This window comes from Delphinapterus leucas, chromosome 17 (assembly GCF_059928025.1).
Source record: "Delphinapterus leucas isolate spDelLeu-1000000601 "Yukka" chromosome 17, BTC_Dleu_Yukka2, whole genome shotgun sequence".
In the NCBI taxonomy this organism is placed as follows: Eukaryota; Metazoa; Chordata; class Mammalia; order Artiodactyla; family Monodontidae; genus Delphinapterus; species Delphinapterus leucas.
In genome coordinates this window covers 8,172,106-8,191,079 of record NC_143145.1, presented here as the reverse complement: position 1 = coordinate 8,191,079, position 18,974 = coordinate 8,172,106, and the positions used below count along the sequence as shown (strand labels likewise).

The window sequence follows — 18,974 nt, the reverse complement described above, 5'->3', positions numbered from 1 at the left end:
AAATTCCAGCCCTACCATCACTAGCTATATGACCTTGGACAAGTTACCTAACTTCCTTGAGCCTCAGTTTCCTCATCAATAAAATGGGGATAATATCTTTTTCAAAGGGCTGTTGTGAAGATTAGCTAAAATGTAGAAGGTGCTCCAGAAACAGCTACTAAATGAATGGGCTTGTTTAACCAGCTGCTTCCAGTAATTCTTTAGATTCAACAACCCCAGTCCCAACAACCGTTCTTCAAATGAAATCATATCCACCAAGATGGTTTCTTCCTTCAGTTTGTCAATGACCCTCTTAAAAGTGCATCTAGAAGTAGGCAAAATACCCACCCGTAACGTGTGATGTTCAAAATGCCTATGGTAGAGTTATCACCTCCCTTAACATAAAGAATATATCTTTATTGATGCATCTTGTGATTATGTCCAGTGGACTAGACTGCAAGTAATTCATGGTTCATTTGGATACCCCAGGTCTTTACTAAGTGAACATTTGCTGACCCTGCTCTAGCCTACTGCACAAGGCATATCACTACTCTGGGACTGCCCACTAGCCCCCAAGTCTCCCGTGTCCTCGGCTATGGGGGTGTTGGAAAGATGGAGTCCTGTTTTGCCTCCACCACATCACAGGTGGGAATTAAGGGGTGAAATGAGTCAGAAAACCTTTCCTAAGCCCCTCTCCCCAGAGGCCTGTCCGCCCCACCAGATGGATCAGGCTCCAACCAGGTCTGAAAGCTCCACCTGATTCCCAAACACGCAGACAGTCTCCTGGCCAGGAAGCCAAGCGGAAACACGCCCGTATAAACAAGCCAATGGGAGGCAGATCGGCAGGTGAGGGGGCCTGGGAGAGGAGACAGAGGTCCCACTGCCAAGCAACTAGGGCTGGCAAGTCACCAGGGAAGGAGGCTGGTGGCTGGACCCTCTGACCAAAGGCCAATATGGCATCTAGAAGATGTCACTTGCCCTGATGGGAGCAGAGGAGGGGAAGAGGGTGGGCAGGAAGACTTCATACCAAGGTAACTAGAATTGGACCGTTGAGTTAAGCACAGAAAACAGTGGTTGATTTCTACATACCACAGCGTCCACAGCAGGAGAACTGTCCCCAACCACCAACAAAGCAGGACACCTGGGGGCAGGGAGACAAGGGGGAGTTAACACAAGGTTCACTGAGAGAGATTCTCATGCTCCCAGCCCTGCCAGGCTGGGGCCAGAATTCTAAAAAAAAAAAAAAAATTGACTTTGTTTTCCCCAGTACCTTTGGCTCTTTTTACTACCTTCATTCTCTATCCTCTGCTTTAGTCTTAGGAAAATACGGGTTAGTAGTCATTTACACCTTAGTATGAATTTCAGCCAGAGAATTTCTATGCCCTGATGTTTTATTTTCAAGCACCCTCTCCGCAAGGAAGGATGAGTAGGACTTTGCCAGCGATCAAAAACAGAGATGAAAACGACATGCCTGACAAAGAAAATGGCATGTGCGAAGTTCAGGTGTCAAATAATACGGTTCGCTTAAGGAACTACAAAAAGACATAGTTGTTACTGTTGGAATCCAGGTGGTTGTACCCACAACTGTCTTTTCCTTCTAGCTTCATAGGGCGCTTCAGGGTGGGTCCTATGTCTTATTCATCTCCAGGCTCTGTGAAGCAAAGCCTCACACAGCATTGGGCATAGAGCAGGTGCTTCATAAATTCTGTCCAGTTGTGGTTATTAGCATTCCTTGTTTGAGGTCCAAGGCTCCCCCCACAGCTCTCAGGGACACCCTACAAACCAAATTCCTGCACAAGGGGAAGACGAGTGAGGCTGGGCCGTGCCCAATCCCTGGGCAGAATCCATGCAGTTCTTGCTGACTGGGCTGTCCTAGCACAAGGGGGGCAGTCCTGCCAAACTCAGAACTAAGGCGCTGCCGGCAACGGTAAGCACAGCTAAAGAGACGGTGCAGGAGAGAAGGGCAACTCACTGCAGGGTGACCGTGTGGGTTCCGGGCATCGGCCGCTCAATCTCCAGGTCCCGCCGGCTACAGACAAACAACAAACAAACATACCTTTATATCAGCAGACCCTCCCCTGGAGGAAGCCCCTCCCACCGAGCCAATCCCAGGAGCTCCTGCACTGGCCCCTCTGGCAAACACCCACCTACATCCCAAGCTGTGTGAGGTCCCACCCCAGCCTCTCTGGGTCCACAGAAGTGGCTTCAGAGACAGCGGGACTCATGGACCCCACCTCATTGTCCCCCAGGTGCTTTCTTCCTTTTATGTACAAATCACACCCTCCTCTACAGAGGGTCCCTGCTTCCCGTCCCCCCTCGTAGGAGCCTCTACCTCCCAAATGGTGTCCAGGTTCTTCTCTTAGCCTCGCTCTCACTCTCGCCCCCAACTCTGAGTCCTCTACATAGTACCCAGACCAACTCTTCAGAACTCAGACCTGATCCTTTCACTCCCTCGTTTTAAACCCTCCCACGGTCTCCCACTGTACCCAGTGTGGCTCCATTACTCTCCCCTGCGACGGACACCAGCCTCTCCCTGCCTGGCAGCTCCCACCATGAGACACCCTTTCCTGGCTCACAGCCCGGAGCCAGACCGGCTGCATCCAAATCACGCTCCTCTGCTTCCTAGCTGTGTGACCTTGGGCAGGATGCCGAACCTCTCTGTGCCTTCACTTCCTCAGCAGGAAATGATGGTGAGAGCACCCTCATCATAGGGCTTTTCAGAGGCACCAGTTCGTCCCTGCAGCATGTGGGGCAGCGAGGGGTTGTTGCTCGTCTCCTCTGGGTGCCCACTGCCCAGGTGAAAGCCTGCCCTCTCCAGTCCTCACTTAGCACTTGCTGAATAAATGAGCACTCAGCCTCCGTGTCTTCGGTTACACGCTGGGGCCATTACCAGTCACCCCTGCACTGAGAGGCTGGGTGGAGGGTAAGAGGAAAGGGACACGAATGCCCTTCGTAAAGTCAAGTTACTAACATGTGAGAGACACAGAGCCCAGGAGGCTTATTCCTGCCCCTTCTGTGGGAGCCGCAGGCTGAGTTCCCTGGAGATTCCAGAACCCCTGGCTGCTCCCAGGGGCCCCGAGCTGTCCCCTCCCCTAGCTGAGCCCCAGACCAGCACTCAGGTATCCTTAAGAGGGCTGTGCCCTCGCCAAACGCCATGCTCATGTGTCCTTATCCTTGGAGTGACTCCTTCGCTTCCCAGCAGCCTCCCTGGATTCTTCCCGTCCTCTCCCAGTGCTTTGCTGCCCTCCCTCTCAGCTCTCCCCACATCCGGGCCTTCCTTAGGGTCAGCGTTGGCACAGGCATGGACGCAAACCCTTTGCGATGTGACTGTTCCCACTCGTGCGTGCGCCCCTGGTGGTCTGGAGTAGAAGTTCAGCTCCTCGCAAAGCACTCAAAACTCCAGGAGGCACCTGACTTCCCAGGGGCCCTTACTGGGCACCCTTGTTCTGTTCATCTATTTGCTCAGGGGCTGCATCTTATATTAATTTTATAATCCCTCCTCTCTTGCCCCATGTTCGTTCCGGAACTACAAAAGGAGCCTGACAAGCGGCCATCGTGTGGCCCAGCGGCATCCTGGTACCTGTTGTAGACGTTGATGAACAGGTGCAGGTTGCCGGGGTTCATGTCGTTCACGATGTGCTGGCGGCAGGTGTGGACCACCTCCACGTTATTCTGCATCTCCTCCTGCATTGACAGAGGGGAGAATGTCGTTCGTGGGAACTGCGGCCACGGGCCGGTCACTACCCCCACCATTCTTCAGGTTATCCAGCTACGTAGTGAAGGCAGTAATGCCTATTCCACGAGCCTGCTATGGAGCCTGAGGGAACCTTCAGGAAAGCGGAAGCCGCACCCAGATGCAGACTGATGTCTGGGTATCAGCTGGGAGCAGAGGGAACGCAAAGCTGGGGGGCAAGCACGCCCTGTTGGGCTCAGACTTCAGGAGTTTTGATCTGAAGTCGGTCCTCTCGGCTCCGTCACTGCCCCTTAATTGGGCGAGTGCTTCACCTCTCTGAGCCTCAGCTCCCTTTTAAAAAAAAAGAGTGGGGATGACATTACCCGCCTTCATCAAATTGTAGGATTTATCAGAGGTTGGCCACTCTGGAAAGCTCACTGTCAACAGTAAGCATCGAGGCGACTGTTAGCAATTACTATTATATTCTTTTTAATGGGGAGAGGTGGAAAGGAGATTTTCATGTTTGCAAAACAAAACCGACTCATGCAACAGGAAGTTGCCGGAATGAAGGGCAATGTTGATTTCCAGGAGGGCCAACCAGACCCTTGCAGAAGGCTGGCCTCAGCCTTCCCTCTCCCTGTTTCCTTTTTGAATGTGATTTGGGACAAACAAACAAGTTATGAGCTTGCTCTGTTTCTCATTTGTGCGACAGCGGATGCTACAGTTTTCACGAAAGGGTCTGATGTGATTGACAACAACCAGATCAGGAGCGAGAGGGAGAAAACGGGGCCCAGTGTCTCCCTGAGCTGTGTCAAGACAGTCCACGGTCACTGAAGCAACAAAGAGACCAGCCTTATCCCCAAAAAACATCAGGAAAAAAATAGTCCGAGGAATTGTGCTGGGGTTACAGATTGAAACACAGCTGCAGCAACTCGGGGGTACCAACATATACCCCAGGTAATTTGGGGTACAGTCAGGCAAAGTTCTTACTCTATACTTGACACCCCTCTTCCAGGAAAATACAGATGCTAGCTCTGATCTTTCCCACATTGCTGTCAGATTCAGATTATACACTCAGGGTGGAGAAAATGTATTGCAAACCGTGAAAGGAAGCATGAGAAAGGAAAGGGGACTCTAGTGGGCTACAAGGTGGCCCCAAGGACATGTTTCACATCAAATTCCTGGACTCTGCGAACGTTATTTGGAAAAAAGGTCTTTGCAGATGTAATTTAAGTTAAGGATCCAGAGATGAGGTCATCCTGCCTTATGCCGGTAGGTTCTAAATCCAGTGACAAGTGTCCTTGTAAGACAAAGGCAGAAGGAGATTTGAAACAGACACAGAGAAAGCCGCGCAAAGATGGAGGCAGAGACTGGAGTGAGAAACCACAAGCCGAGGAAGGCTGAGGCTACCAGAAGCCGAAAGAAGCAAGGAAGGATCTTCCCCTAGTACCACGGGAGGAGTGTGGCCCGGCCAACACTCGGTTTCAGATTTCTGGCCCCCAGAACTGAGAGAGGATATATTTCGGTTGTTTTAAGCCACCCAGTTTGTGGTACTTTGTTAGAGCAGCCACAGGAAACTAATACAAGGACCAAACACAGGGCACACTTCAGCAGCCCAGCAAAACCTCTGCTTCCCTGGGTGTCATATGGTCACATGCCAGACGGTCACTCTTCAGCTAAGGAGGCAACAGTGGTGTGTAGGCCACACACAGTGAACAGACAAGTCACCTCAAGCTGGGCAACTTGAAGGCCACGTCAGACCCCTGCATCAGAGCAGTACATCCTCCAGCCCAGCAGGAGGTACAAAGCCAGACTCAGGCGCCACGCCGGCCGGGTGGCAGGGCGGAACCACACACCGCTCGCGTGCTGCCAGGGGCTTGGTTCAGCCCATGCTCAGTGGGGATAAGTGCACCACAACCCACCTGAGAGCCAGGCTCCAGCAGAGGCACAGATGGTTACCGGAACCCACACTGGAGCGAGACTCATAGGTTCCAATCCCAGCCCCTCTCGCTGGCTGTGAGACCTCACACAGCTCACTCAACCTCTCTGGTCTCAGCTTCCCCATGTACAACTGGGGAAAAAAACCGATCCATAACTAGGAATAAAAGGTCCTCCTCATACGGGTCATAGAGTCCTTAGGACCAAGGCTGACGCACGGCAAATTCCATGGATGTGTTTGCTGTAGGCTTTGTTATAGCCCAGAACTGGAAAGAACCCAAATGTCCATCAACAGGTGAACGGAGAAGCAGCCTCTGGTACACCCATACCACAGAACATCACTCAGCACTAAAAAGGGACGAACCCTTGATTCGCCCAATGACATGGATGGATCGCAAAATACTTTAACGCTGAGTGAAAGAAGTCAGATTTAAAAATAAAAGATACTGTTGACATAAAAATCTAGGAAATGCAGATGAATCTACAGTGACCCAAAGCAGGTCAGAGGTTACCTGAGGAGGAGAGAAGGATTACCAAGCATCACAGGGCAAGTTCTGGGGGTTACGGTATTTCGTTAGTCATCTGTGATGGCTTCAGTGATGGTTTTAAGAACGTCAAAATTTGTCAAATTTGTCAAATTTCAATATGTGCAGTGTACTGTACTTCAACAAAGCTGTTAAAAAAAGACTTCTGTTAAAGGGAGAGCAAGAGAGAAGGAAGGGCGTGACGATTGTGAATGAGTAATGATGGGCTATTTCAGGAGGGTCAGATGGAGCGGCCCCTTGCTGTGCCTGGGCCGTCTCTGCGCTCTACATGCCTGGCAGTACACGACTGAACAACACAAAGACAGGCCACGCTGCTCACCTTCCCGAAGAGGTGAGACATCACCATGTCTGGAAGGGCTTGGGTCCATCCGGAGATCTGGGAGGACAGAAACAGGGATTAGAAAGCCGGCGTTCACAGTAGCCGGACAAGGTCAGGCCAATCCCACTGCCCTGGGGGCGGAGCAGCAGTGTGGGCTCCCTGGCACTCAGGTCTGAGGACGCCCCTTTGATGGGAAGGCGGTTACCTGTCTCCAGTTACTTACTGAACCTGGGGCCCCGGAAGGCAGGGTCATCGATTCCTTACTCTCAGAGCCCGGGGCAGAGGAGATGCGGAGAAAATGCATCTGAACAAAGACCCCACGTACTCCCAGCTTTTGTCAGGCCTCAGTTCACCAAGTCCTCGGTAAAGGGGGCCTGTCCATGACTTCTAAACACACACTGAGCTCCCAGTCTACACGCCAGGATCTGCTTACCTCAAACTATATCATCCTCTAGATTTTCCCTCTTAAGCCAGTTTCCTCTCTCTGAATATACTGACCTTCTCTTGTCTACCTGCTCCCACCAACAATGCTAGGTATACAGCAGGAGCTCCATAAATGCTAGGCATACAGCAGGAGCTCCATAAATGCTAGCTGTGCAGCAGAAGCTCCATAAATGCTAGGTACACAGTGAGAGCTCTGTACATGTTAGGCATACAGCAGAAGCTACATAAATGTGTGTTGGCCAACTTCAGTGTCAGGCAGGAACCCACAGGGGAGAGAAGCTCTAGACCTGGGGGACCTAGGCTGACCCATCTGCCACCTCCTAGCTGTGTGGCCCTGGGAGGGTAGCAGAGCCACTGGACCTCAGACCTCTCATCTGTAACCAGGATGCCAGGAGCTTCAGAGTCACAAGGCCAAGGTGAGGGTTACACACGGCAACTACCCATGTCACAGGATCAGACCCCAGTGCCTGACACACACTAGACCCCCAAGAGAGGTCTTCCTCTTCCAGGGCTGGGGCTGGAAAGGAAGGATACGGTGCAAATACTAAAACCCCCCAAACAGCCCTCGGGCTCCACTTTAGCCAGTGGTCAACGTCCCAGCCCCCAGGTCTGGCTCAGAACAGCTACCAAGAAGCCAAACTGGCCAACTGCAGTGCCATTCCCTTTGCTGGAAAAAAAAAAAAAAAACACAGGGAGTGTGTTCCGCTTCTGAATATCACGCCGGTGGGAGGAAAGGGCTCCCTCATCCTGGCGGAATGTTCCAGGAAGGAATGAAATATCACAGTGGCCAGGATGGGGTGGGAGGCAGGGGGAGGGAGACCCCTTCAAACCCCCTGTCCCCAAGAGCCGTCCCAAACTTGGCAAAAACACACTTTCAAAATGAGAAGCCAGGATCACCCCGGCTTGAAAGTCTGTCCTGTTAGAGTTAGAATGGTTTCCCCCTCTCCTTGGCAAATACTGGGGCCTTTATGAAAAAAAACAATCATCTTTTTAAAAGATAAACAAGGAACCCAGCCAGAGCACAGCTTCCTGAGACAGCTCGGGCCCTCTCCCCAGCCAGGGATGTGTCCTGCTAGCTCTGCATTCCCAGACCTGCGGTGCTTGGGTCTCGGCGGGCATTTGACACCTGCTGATGGAGAGACGGCGCCGGCGGTGAGCCCAGCTCAGAGGTGATTCCAAGCACCACAGAGTCCAAGGGATCTTGTTTGGCCCCAGTTCTCCCACTGCCTGGCTCTGTGCGGCCCTAGACAGCTTCCTAACCCCTGCGACCCTCAGTTTGCTCCTCTGTAAAATGGTTTAACAATCCCCACTCCTGGAGTGACTGAGGACCGAATGAGGTCATGGAGGTATAGCCACGGAGAGTGGAAAGAGAGCTCGATAAACATTCAACACTCGTTAGCTAATTATTATTATCGTAAAGTTCAGCGGCATAGAATCAGTAGCAGACGCGTTATTTCTTTCTCATTAATAATATGTAGGTGACTGGGCTGACAGGCATCTGTCTTGTTCATCTTTTTGTTCTTAGCATCTTGATCTAAGCCCAACATATGCTAAGGCCCCAGCGAACACTTCTTAACCCAGGCTGCCCTTATCAAAGCTGGCTCGGGACCCATGTCCCACTGGTATTGCTGGCTTGGACAGCAGTGTCCTATTGAAATCTGAATGGCACATGGCTGAGGTCATGTTCACCACTCAAAGCCAAGCGGAGGAAAGCTGCCTTCTTTGCTGGGGGTGGTGAAGGGGCGGGGCTAGGAGAGGTCTCTTGCATTTTGTGCTCCAGGCAGAGTCAGGCACACCTGCCCCTCTGCAGACCGGGACACCCCTTGCGCGACCCAGGCCCCCAGCCTCACCTTGGAGGCGGCCCAGTCCATCCAGCCTTCCGCACAAGGGTTCACGTTAATGAGGACAAGGCCCTCCACCATCTCGGGGTTGTTCAGCTGCAATTGGAGACACGAAGTGAGAGAGACAACCTAGCCATCTGAGAGACTGTGAACTTTAAAGTCAAACCAAAGACTGAGAAAAGTACCAGAAGAGGACCCGTGCAGACCCCCAGAGCAGGCTGCTGCTCTCAGCACCGCCCCCCTTCCAAAACTGAGGCCCCAGCTTAGCGGACACTAAATGGGGTTCCTGAGAGAAGGGAAAGAGGAACCCATAGGAGAAGTAGGAGCGCGCGTGCTTGGCAGACCTACGTGGGACAAGTCACTTCACGCTGCTGCCCCTCAGCTTCCCTAGCTGGGAAATGGGTACAACATACCATGGCCCTCATAAATCAGACAAGCTAATCAGCTCTTCAGTAATCAGTAAGAATTCTATTACTTCTCAGAGATATGGAGACAGAGACCTAAGATACAGTTGAGACCTTATTTTATCTGCTCAGAGCCTAGACAGCCAGACCATTCTGTATTCGTGCCAGCATGCCTAACCTCTAGCAAAGTCCAGCAAATAATAGGCCATCAGATTACATACGGTTGAATAAAACGAGCATCGCTGCATTTTGAAACAACTGTTTGGTAAGGATCCAAAGGACCCAGCAGCACCTGACCTGGACCCCTAGTAATGTAAGTGACATCTGTCATGGTAGCACATGTATCTCTGATTAGCTTAGAGCTAGTCAGGGTCCAAGAGCTCCCTGACTACAAAGCCTGTGCGGCTATCACAAAGAAGTAGCACAGTAGTCAGTGACATGGGGGCCTGGCCACAATCACCGCGCATCGAGCGAAGATGATGATAAAAGAACGTGCCTCGTGCGGCATTTCAGGGAAGGGAAAGAGCTGCTGGTGTGTACGTGAGTGCACACCCACACACCCCATGTGCATACGTAACTCTGGACCACACACCCCGAAGTGCACTGTGGCTCTCCTTTGGGAAATGGAATTATGGCTCATTTCTTTTTCCCTTTGGGGAGTTTTTTTTGGTGCTTTTCTAATTTTCTTCCTTAATCTTGAATTAATTTTCTTTAAAACATACATATATTGTGCATATAGAGAGAGAGAGAGTTTTGTTTTTTGTTTTAATGGAAGAACTCACAGCAAACTGAGTGAGGATGTAGGCACCCGCTCCGGTCCCCATGCCAATGATGCTTTTCAGTCTGGAAGGAGAAATAAAAGTTCATGTCCCAGAAGGAGTGAGCGACGGGAAGCGCCCTTTGAAAACCTTCCCCGCCCCTTGCCCTGAGGAACCTCATCTCCCCAAGGGTGTGTCGTGGGCATCGCTGAGGGTGGCTGGCAGGCTAGACAAAGTGGGACCACGCTGCCATACGTGCGCTGCAGGACCTGCAATGCATCATGCTTTATGTCTGGACAGAAGACCGTGACCTTGGAAAGACTCATGCCTTTCCCTCACTCCTCGCCCGACCGCGGCCAGGCTCTGACAGCCCCGCTGTCATTTCCGGGAAGGCCTATTTACCAAACTGCTTCTTCCCGCTCTTCAGCTTTATTTTGGATTCCAGAACTTGGAATGAAAAGGAATTGGGCAAGAACACGGAGGTGTTCTCATGTCATCGTACCAAAGGCTCCACTAAGAGGTTTCCTTGAGCCCTGAAGAAATAAAGGCCTGGAGGGAGACGCTGAGGGTTCAGGCAACCCTATTCCAGAATGTTCCATGGTTAAGAGAAAGCAATGAAAGAAGAGAGGCTAGGGAAGGATGGGTGGAGTGGCTGTCATCGGGTGATGGATTTTGACTCAAGGAGAAAAGCCCGACTTGCAAGAGGCAGATGGGAGTAAAGAGACTGCATGAAAAACAGTGTCTGCAGAGTATAACGAGCTGATTTCCTCCCCGATCTTTAAGCATTAACCTAGATTTCAGTGCTGGGGCCAGATCAAGACCCCAGGAGAGGCAGAAGCTAGAGATCACCCTTCTCTGCAAGCTGGTGGGGGAGTGGATCCCTCACTCTTACCCAAACTGGTGAAGGACTCCGGGCAGCATTTCCGCCAGCTGGTCCATGGAGGGGTACATGTACCTTGGGAGAGGCCATGCAGAGGCAGTTAACAAAAGCCGGGACCTCAGCGGAAATGAACAGTGCAAACAAAAACACACTTGAAAGGCGGAGACCGTGCAACAAACCGCCCCGTGCGCCCAGACTCCCCAGTCTAGTCCCCTCCCGTGGCCCCCATTCCGAGCACCCCACCGTGTACACGGCCTGCTCCTCTGAGCAAGGATGCTCTCCAGGCCAATTCCCCCACCTTTTACTTTGTAAAGTGACCCTTTACAAGCCACTTCCTATGTCCCAGGTCCCACAACAAGCACCTGAGGAGCACTGTAAGCTCATTTAATCTTTACAACTAGTCTGTGAGGTTGCTGTGATCTCCCTCATATAAAGATTGTAAATAGCATTAAGGCTAAGAGATAAGTGACTTGCCTTCACAGACAAGCAGGGATTTGGAGCTCTCAGGATTTCAAGGCCCATGTACTCACTTACCTTCCCAAAGGAGGCCTCCTGGCAGCCCTCCCGTGAAGCCCTCCTGACCTTGGGGAAGCCCCTCCCTCTCATCTCCTCTCCCCAAGAGATGCTTGAGAAGAAGCCTGGGAGACAAGGCAGAGAAGGCAAGCCACCCTGATTGACTGGACACAGTGGCTTCGGGAAATGGGATACCCAGGGCGATTTTAAGGCACAGGGATGCCTCGACTCACACATCTTCCGGGACCACTCCTCCTGTTAACAGAGGGCTGGGGGAGCTCCTCTCTGTTCAAAACTGGCCCATGACAGCAGGTACCGAGGAGGGTGACAGTGGTGAGGACTCACACTGGGTGACCAGGGAGCCTGCAGGCTGCCTGGGTCTGTACATTAAGGCGAGGGCTTCCCCTTGTCAGGAAACAACAGTTTCCCATCATCAACTCCTTAGCAGGGCCTGGAAAGGGTCTCTTGTTCCCACTGTGCCCACCTTTCCAATGGGGGCAGCAGAGGCCACCTCCCAGGCTGGATCCTTCTCGGCCAGCAGGTTCTCCTTCCAGATTACCTACCATTTCTAGACTGGCTCTCCTCTTGGCCTTTGCACATGCTGTTCCCTCTGCCTCCCCAGAAGCAAGTGTATGCTCACCTCCCTTCAATTTCCAGAGGGAAGCCCTAGAGCCTTTGCCCGGCCAGGGGCCTACAACCCTAGCCAGAGTTCCCACACATTTTCTTTCCCATCTTCCTGGAAGGAACTCAAAGATTTGTCCTTTTCACCAAGGTCTTGGCTGTCATCAGGGAGTCTGGCCCGTTTTATGGAAAGTGAGTCCATACGGCACGCTGTGTTAGGAGCCAGCTCCTCCGAATGTCCCGTGATCCTGGAGGCAGGTCCCTGGGGGAGCCGTCAAGATGCCTCACAAGACCCACTCGGTCTAGGTGCTGGGGGGAGGGGGGTTGACACCCACTAGAAGGCATTCCACAATGCCGACTTCGGGGCTCAGGCAGGCAGGAAGGAGTCCCTTCAACAGAGGAGCTGTTGGGCCTTTCTCATGCCAGGCTCCTGGCGAGGCAACGGGAACCCACGTAGGCAGAGCAGACACGGTCCCGTGCAGGAGCCGGGGGGCAAGTCAGCAGAAACAAATACGCGTGACTCATGACAGTGGCGACCACCGGGGAGGGGAAGGTGCTGAGAGCGGGAGGCTGAAACAGCGAGATCTGTTCTGACCAAGTGGAGGGCTTCTTGGAAGAAGTGCCATTGAAGGGGACGTGGGTTGGGGGGAGCTTGAGGACTGAAGAGTGTAGGGAACGTTCTAGGCTGGGGGACCAGCATGTGCAAAAGGGAGAGAGCCAGGAAGGCCCCGGTTGGCGGGGCTACACATCGATGAAGCCGTTGTCTTTCTGAAATGGCCACGGCTCGGTTTGGAGCCAGCAGCCCCCAAACGGTGAGAGTTGGGGAGACACCTAACTCCACAGCTTCTTTCCTCACTGCTCTTGGGGGGTGGGTACACAGCCAGCAGGCAACAGGATTCTACTCACGAGGCCCCATGTGTAGAAAGCTGACTCCAGAGCCGGGAGTGACCCGGCCAGGGGCCCCTATCCCTGCTTTGCCGTCTCAGCCTCAGGATCGGGGTGGGGGGTGCACCCCGGAGGGCCTAGGAGACCCCTGACCACGCCGGGCCCCGCTCAGACAGTGGGTCCCACCAGCCACACGCTGGAATCGCCTGGTAACTTAGGGGAACAAACACCCTGCGCCTTGGCCTCCGGGTCAAGTGAACGAAAATTCCTGCGAGCAGGGCCCAGGTTTCAGAATATTTTTAAAATCTCCCTGTGGGGAGCTGAGAGTCACTGGGTCACCCCAAGTCTTTCGAACAATTTGTCCAAACAAAGATGGATGTACTGACAGACACTTAATCTGCTGCTATATTAAGAAGCTTTGAACTCTTTTAACGTATGTCGGGCATCCCTTCCCTTCCTCGCTGATAAAGATTAATGATTAAGGATGATTCAGAACACTAACAAAAAAGATCTCTTTGTGATACCGAGAAGGCCTCTTTGACAGACTTTAAACCCAAGAACCTGGTCCCACCTTGGTTGAATCACAGCACGGTGAGGGGCCTCCGAGAGGTCTGCCACCCCCATGTGACCCTGACTGTCCAGTGCCCTCGGTAAGCCTGCCCCCAGCCTCACAACGAGAGCTGAAAGTCCACATCAGCCACGCACTGGGGAGGAGCAGGCAGTGTAGACACCCGGGACCAAGGCAGCCTGATGTTCCAAAGAGAGTTTGAGTCTTAGAGCCAGCAGACTGGGCTCAAACCCGACAGCCCCCACCCCCAATTAAACCAGCTGCGCGAGCTCGAGCAAAGCAGTTAACCCCTCCACGCCTCAGTTTTTCCATCTAGAGAATGGAGCTACCAGCACCAGCCATGTAAGGGTTAAATACAAATGACATTTGTAAATAAAGATGATTAAGTCTGGCCCACAGGACGTACTTCATCAATATCATTTCCAATTATGGTCTCTATTTTTCTTCCCAACCTTCTAGATCTTTCTCCTAACTATTTCTTCTTGTCAAGACCCTCTTCCACTTTAGTCCTGTCCGGGCCATGTACCCCTAGTAAAAAGCCCGTCTAGCTGGGCTGCTGTGGTGGGGTGGGGACAGGGTGTCTGGAGGGGTGAAGGTCGGGGAGCTACTGATTGATGGTTATGGGGGTTCCGTTTAGGCTAATTAAAAGGTCCTGGAGATAATGGTGGTGATGGCTGCACCACTGTGAATGTATTTAATGTCAGTGAACCATACACTTACAAATGGTTAAAAACAGTAAAATTTAGGTTATATATATTTTATTACAATTAAAAAAGAAACCTTAAAAGCCTGACTAATGCCTCCTCCCACCACCTGTTCCCACCCTGCAGGGCTTTCCTCTCCCTGTCCTGGGGCCCGAGGCTCCCTCCTCTTACCCCGCGGGGAAGGATGCCGCACTGTCCTGCTGGCCGGGGGCGTCCACGTGGCAGACAGCAAAGTGCTGGGTGATCTCCTGCATGTCCTCGGAGTTGAAGAGGGGGTTATAGCAGGTTTTGTCTGGAGAACAGGCACGGGAGAGAGAAGAGGAAGAAGTTAGGAGAGAACAAAGTCTGTATTCATTCTGTTGGTTTCATGCCTACACAGCAGGGGGAAGGAACTTTCAAGAAAGAATGGCTACATTTTCTTTCCCACTTTCCTCTGGTGATAAAAGGCAAGAATAAGTCATGAGGCAAGGGAGTGGGTGTGGAAGTGGAGACGGTCAGTAAACTCTCCTGCCTATGCTGGTGGATGACATAAACTTCCAGGCAGCGCTGGGAGGGGATCCCATTCCAGCTCCTGCTTCTTCTCCCCCAACAGTCGTGGCCGTGACGGTCCTCGTATGAGGTGGGGTTGCCCCACTGACACTCTCTTTCTCTCTAGGTGTCCTAAACCCTCACCTCGGGGATACTGGCCAGGGCACACAGGATTTTCAAACAAGGAGGACCACTCTTAACGTGGGCTTGGATGAGCCTCCTAATCGCTGAGGCAAAGATGGCCAGCTGCTCACCAAAACACTTCCCTTTTCTTCCAGGACACACTTCTGGACTACATTTCCCAGCCTCCCTTGCAATCAGAGGCAGGCGTGTGATCAGATTCTAGCCAATAGCATGTGAGGCTCCCCATTTCCTCATAACACCTGCCACCCAATCCTCTAGGTTTCTCTCCTCTTTCTTTCGTGACTGCCAGGTGTGGAGGAGCCAACACAAGCCTCGGAGGCTCCAGGGGACGGTGGAGTCACAGCTAGAAAGAGCCTGGGTCCCTGAATCACCACATGGAAGGTGGCCCACAGAATGTCCACTGAGTTGTTACATGAGGGAGAACTGAACATATATCATGTTAAGCCACAGAGGCCTCGGGTCTGTTGTTACAGCGCTCGCTGTACTCTAACAATGGAGGAGTAACACCGCCAGACGCAATTCCATACCCTCATCGGAGCCAGCGGAATAAGGTGGTATAGATCAAAGTACCTAGCATCGGATTTGGTACATGATGGTTACAAGGGGGCATATTGGGGAAAAAGAGAGAGAAAAGAGAAGTGAGAGTGAAGGAGAAAAATGGTTTTCAGTGACTGACAACATTCGTAGCCTCGAGGTATTAATACGCTGTTGGAAAAACAATGTCATTCAGTCCGTCTGTTAATCAAAAATCAAGCAAGCATCCAGCTCGCAATACGCACCGGACCAGGAAGGGCCATAAGCGCCTTCTGAGTCATCGCAGAAGCATTTCTGTTCTGTGTACCTGTAATACTAAGTAGATCTTATTCTAGTCCCATTTGTGAAAAACCCACATTTGGGAACACTTCCTGGTCATCTTAAGGATTCGCGATCTAAACATCCATAGCAGCGGTATTCAGAATAGTCGAGAGGTGATGGAACATCATTCAGCGAGAGAGGATAAAGTACTGATACATGGCACAATGCGGACGTACCTTGCAAACATTACGAAAGAAGCCAGTCACGAAAGACCACACGTTGTGTGATTCCATTGATAAAAAATGTCCAGAATGGGCAGATCTTAGAGACAGAAAGTACACTAGTGGTGGCCCGGGGCTGGGGGGTATGGGAGACTGGGGGGCGATAGATAAGAGGACAGAACTTCTTTTCAGAATAATAAAAATGTTCTAAAATGGGTCACGCTGAAGATTGCACAATCCTGAGAAAACACTAAAAACCACCGTAGACCTTCATTAAAGGCAGTCACTGTCACACAGACTGATGGTGGAGGACTCCGGAGTCCCCAGCATCTCCCAGCGCCCAGGCGGTGCATTCCGGGCTCGCCCAGTCTGTGGCAAGAGTTCTCCCCAGAACAGCTCCAGGAAGTCCCGGCAAAAGAGGATGAGGCAGACTCCCTGGCAGCCGCCCTTCCTAGCTGTCCTCTCCTCCAACCCTGGCAGACACCCGCTCGCCCAGGACACGCGGCTCCTCGGAACTCACGGTTCATGCCGATGTCGTGGTAGGTGAGGATGACGGGTCGGTTCCCCTTGGGGGTCCCACACAGTGTGACGTGAATGGAGCCATGCAAAGTCTCGATGTCCTGCTCCTGGGGAGAGACAGACAGACGGGCCTGTCATGTGGGACCCGCAGTCACGGTGTGGCTGGAATTACAGCCCGCAGACACCCAGCGCGCGTCTCACTGCGGATGGAGGAAAGCTCCTAGTTTGGTCGTGGGAGCACTGGGCTTCGGGTGGCAGCTCTTTCTGGCCAGAGAAGCCACTCTGAGAAGCAGAGACAAAAGGGGAAGGGGAACCAAGGAAGCACCCCGCCATTCATTGAGGTCAATGGCTGCCAATCTGAAGAACTTGGCTCAAAAATAAATACACCCCAATTTTCAGGTTCCACCTTGAGAGCAGGAAAACTCAGTATCTGTGCTTTGAACAAAACCCCTCTCCCTTCTCCATCCCAGGCTGAGAGATGCTGGGGCTTCCAGGCATCCGCTCTGAAGACCCCTGAAGCATCTCCCAGGTGGCCGTCGTGCTTCTGCGAAATGGGAAGAATAATGGAAACTCAGGGGGAAGGGTGAGTGCTTAGTGCCCAGGCCCATCCCCAGCACAGGGGTCCTCCTGGGCCACCTGCCTTATCCCCCCAACCAAATGAGTGCCCTGAACACAGAGGCCCCCGTCTCCCCAGCCCTCTCTCTCTTCCTCTGAGTGCCTGCTCACTCCTGCCTATACAAACGCTGGAAAAATCCGCAAACGGTGGGGCAATGGTCCAGCCCCCAGGGGGGACCACAGACCATCTGCTGGGCGGAGCCCTGGCCCTGAAGCCACCGTGGGAACAATGGTTCACTGTGGGGACCGCATTCTCTATTGTCTCCTCAGCTGACCCACAAGGCGCCCTCTAAAAATAGGCCAGGCTGGGCAATGTCCCCACCAGCCTGGGGCATCAGGGTTCAAATCCAAGCTCTGCCTTCCCCAAGCCCTCTGAGCCCCCGGAGCCCCATCTGTAAGACGGGAGGGAGCTGACCACCCCGGGTTCCTCAGCAGAGGAGATAAGCCTGGTGAGGGATACAGTCGCCGGCGAGATGGGGCTGCTCGGGACACGGGGGCAGGGGGTTAATGATGCGCCTGAGCCCCACCTTGGTGGCAAGTGTGGGGCATCCGGCCCTGGCTGGCGCCCAGGATGTGTCTAGCAGCCCCCAGGGGTGGGAATGGGTAACAGATGCTGACTGATCTCCTTGAAGGCCTTAAAATTATAAAGCCGTGGGACCAGAGCTAAATTTGTCCAAGAAGGAAGAGGCTGCCTCTGTCCTGTTTACTATGACATCCTCGGGCCCTGGCACAGCTCAGGATCTGCTGGATAAAGACCTGACACTCGCATGATCATGGTAAACATAGCTTCTCTAGGGAGTCCATTAATCTATTTTGGGTTCAGGCTCCACACTGTCCCCTAATTGGCTGTGAGGGTGTCGGCAAGCTCTCTCCCCACAGAATTCCCAGGACTGGTGTGAAGTCTCCCAGGATTGGCACAAGCCCCACGGAGCACTAACGCTTCACCCCCACAAGGCACCACAGAAGTGCTGTGACCGTGGCCCGCGGCCTCACACCACTGCAGACTTCAGCCTGTGCCTCAGAAGAGGCATCAGCTGTGGTTATCCTTATTTGGAAGGATAAAGAACCCAGTCTCAGAAGCTGGAAGTGGCCTGGTGTAGGTGTACAGGTGTGGCAAGGTCACCGAGATACAGGGATAATATTCGCTAAGTGCCCACCAAGAGTCAGGTGAGCTGAGCGAACCCATTTTCCAGATGAAGAAATCGAGGTGACCCAGCCCCCGGCCAAGAGCACACAGCTTGTAGTGTGAACCAGGATTACAACCCACGTCTGCTGGGCCCTCATGCGGGTGTTGGCCCCCATCAGCCCTCCTCTGAGTTCTGTGTCCACCTGCCCACACGGGGAAGAGGAGGGAAGGCAAGTGTGACCTTCCCCATGCCTGAGACCCACTCCTTAAGTCACCCGCGCACACGCACAAGGTCCTCAGCTGGCCCTGGGCCTCTCTCTCCACTGGCCCAAACCAAGAAGGCTGGGTCTGAGACTGGATGAAGGAATTAAAACTCTCACAGACACGTCCCTTTGTCCTCTGCAGTCCCAAAGGAACATTCTGCCTTTCTGTCTCCGTGGGGATGAATCACCCAGTGTCCTGGAGGGAGGAACCCACCCGTGTCCCCCACGTTCTCCCAAAGAGAGGGCACCGAGGGACCCAGAACTGCATGGTCCACTCCCTGTGCTGATAGGGGAAAGCCTGTCTCAGGGCTCCTCAGGGGGCCCCCGTCTGGCTAGAACAGTGGCTGGAAACACTCACAGATCCCGTCCACCACCCAGACCGCCATCCTCACCTCTTCCAAGTTCAGAGCCAGATCTCAGAAGTCCGGGCTCACAGGGGTCTGATCCAGCCAGGGGCATGCAAGAAAGAGAAGGCCAGGCTGCCTGGATTTTCCTCTCATCTCCTCTGGAAGAGTCTAGAAAGCCACTCTCTCAGGGTGCAGAGGGGAGGGCAGTATGACGGCAATTATCATTGTATCCGGCCCTGCTCTGAGGATTTTACATCCACTCTCCCGTTGAACCCACACAACAACCCCACTGGGTAACACCTGTCCGCATTTCAGATGAGGAAACTGAGGGGAATTTGCTCAAG

General features: G+C 52.8%; 1 protein-coding gene across 5 annotated transcripts in view; it reads right to left on the bottom strand.

Annotated features, from left to right (window-relative positions):
- NDRG1 (N-myc downstream regulated 1) overlaps positions 1-18,974 on the bottom strand; it is a 55,682-nt gene that overhangs the window by 9,910 nt on the left and 26,798 nt on the right. For 4 of the 5 annotated variants that reach the window (XR_016388279.1, XR_016388278.1, XM_089898697.1 and 1 more), the window contains 9 exons: positions 16,281-16,386; positions 14,244-14,364; positions 10,794-10,856; positions 9,926-9,986; positions 8,749-8,835; positions 6,455-6,511; positions 3,560-3,663; positions 1,952-2,008; positions 1,069-1,120 (listed from right to left, as the gene is read on the bottom strand). Coding sequence is in view for 3 of the 5 variants with exons in the window: in XM_022555203.3 (XP_022410911.1) it covers positions 1,069-1,120; positions 1,952-2,008; positions 3,560-3,663; positions 6,455-6,511; positions 8,749-8,835; positions 9,926-9,986; positions 10,794-10,856; positions 14,244-14,364; positions 16,281-16,386 (708 nt within the window). In the remaining 2 variants the exon portion in view is untranslated. The remainder of the gene's footprint in view (positions 1-1,068; positions 1,121-1,951; positions 2,009-3,559; positions 3,664-6,454; positions 6,512-8,748; positions 8,836-9,925; positions 9,987-10,793; positions 10,857-14,243; positions 14,365-16,280; positions 16,387-18,974) is intronic. The other variant, XM_089898695.1, reaches the window with a different exon arrangement.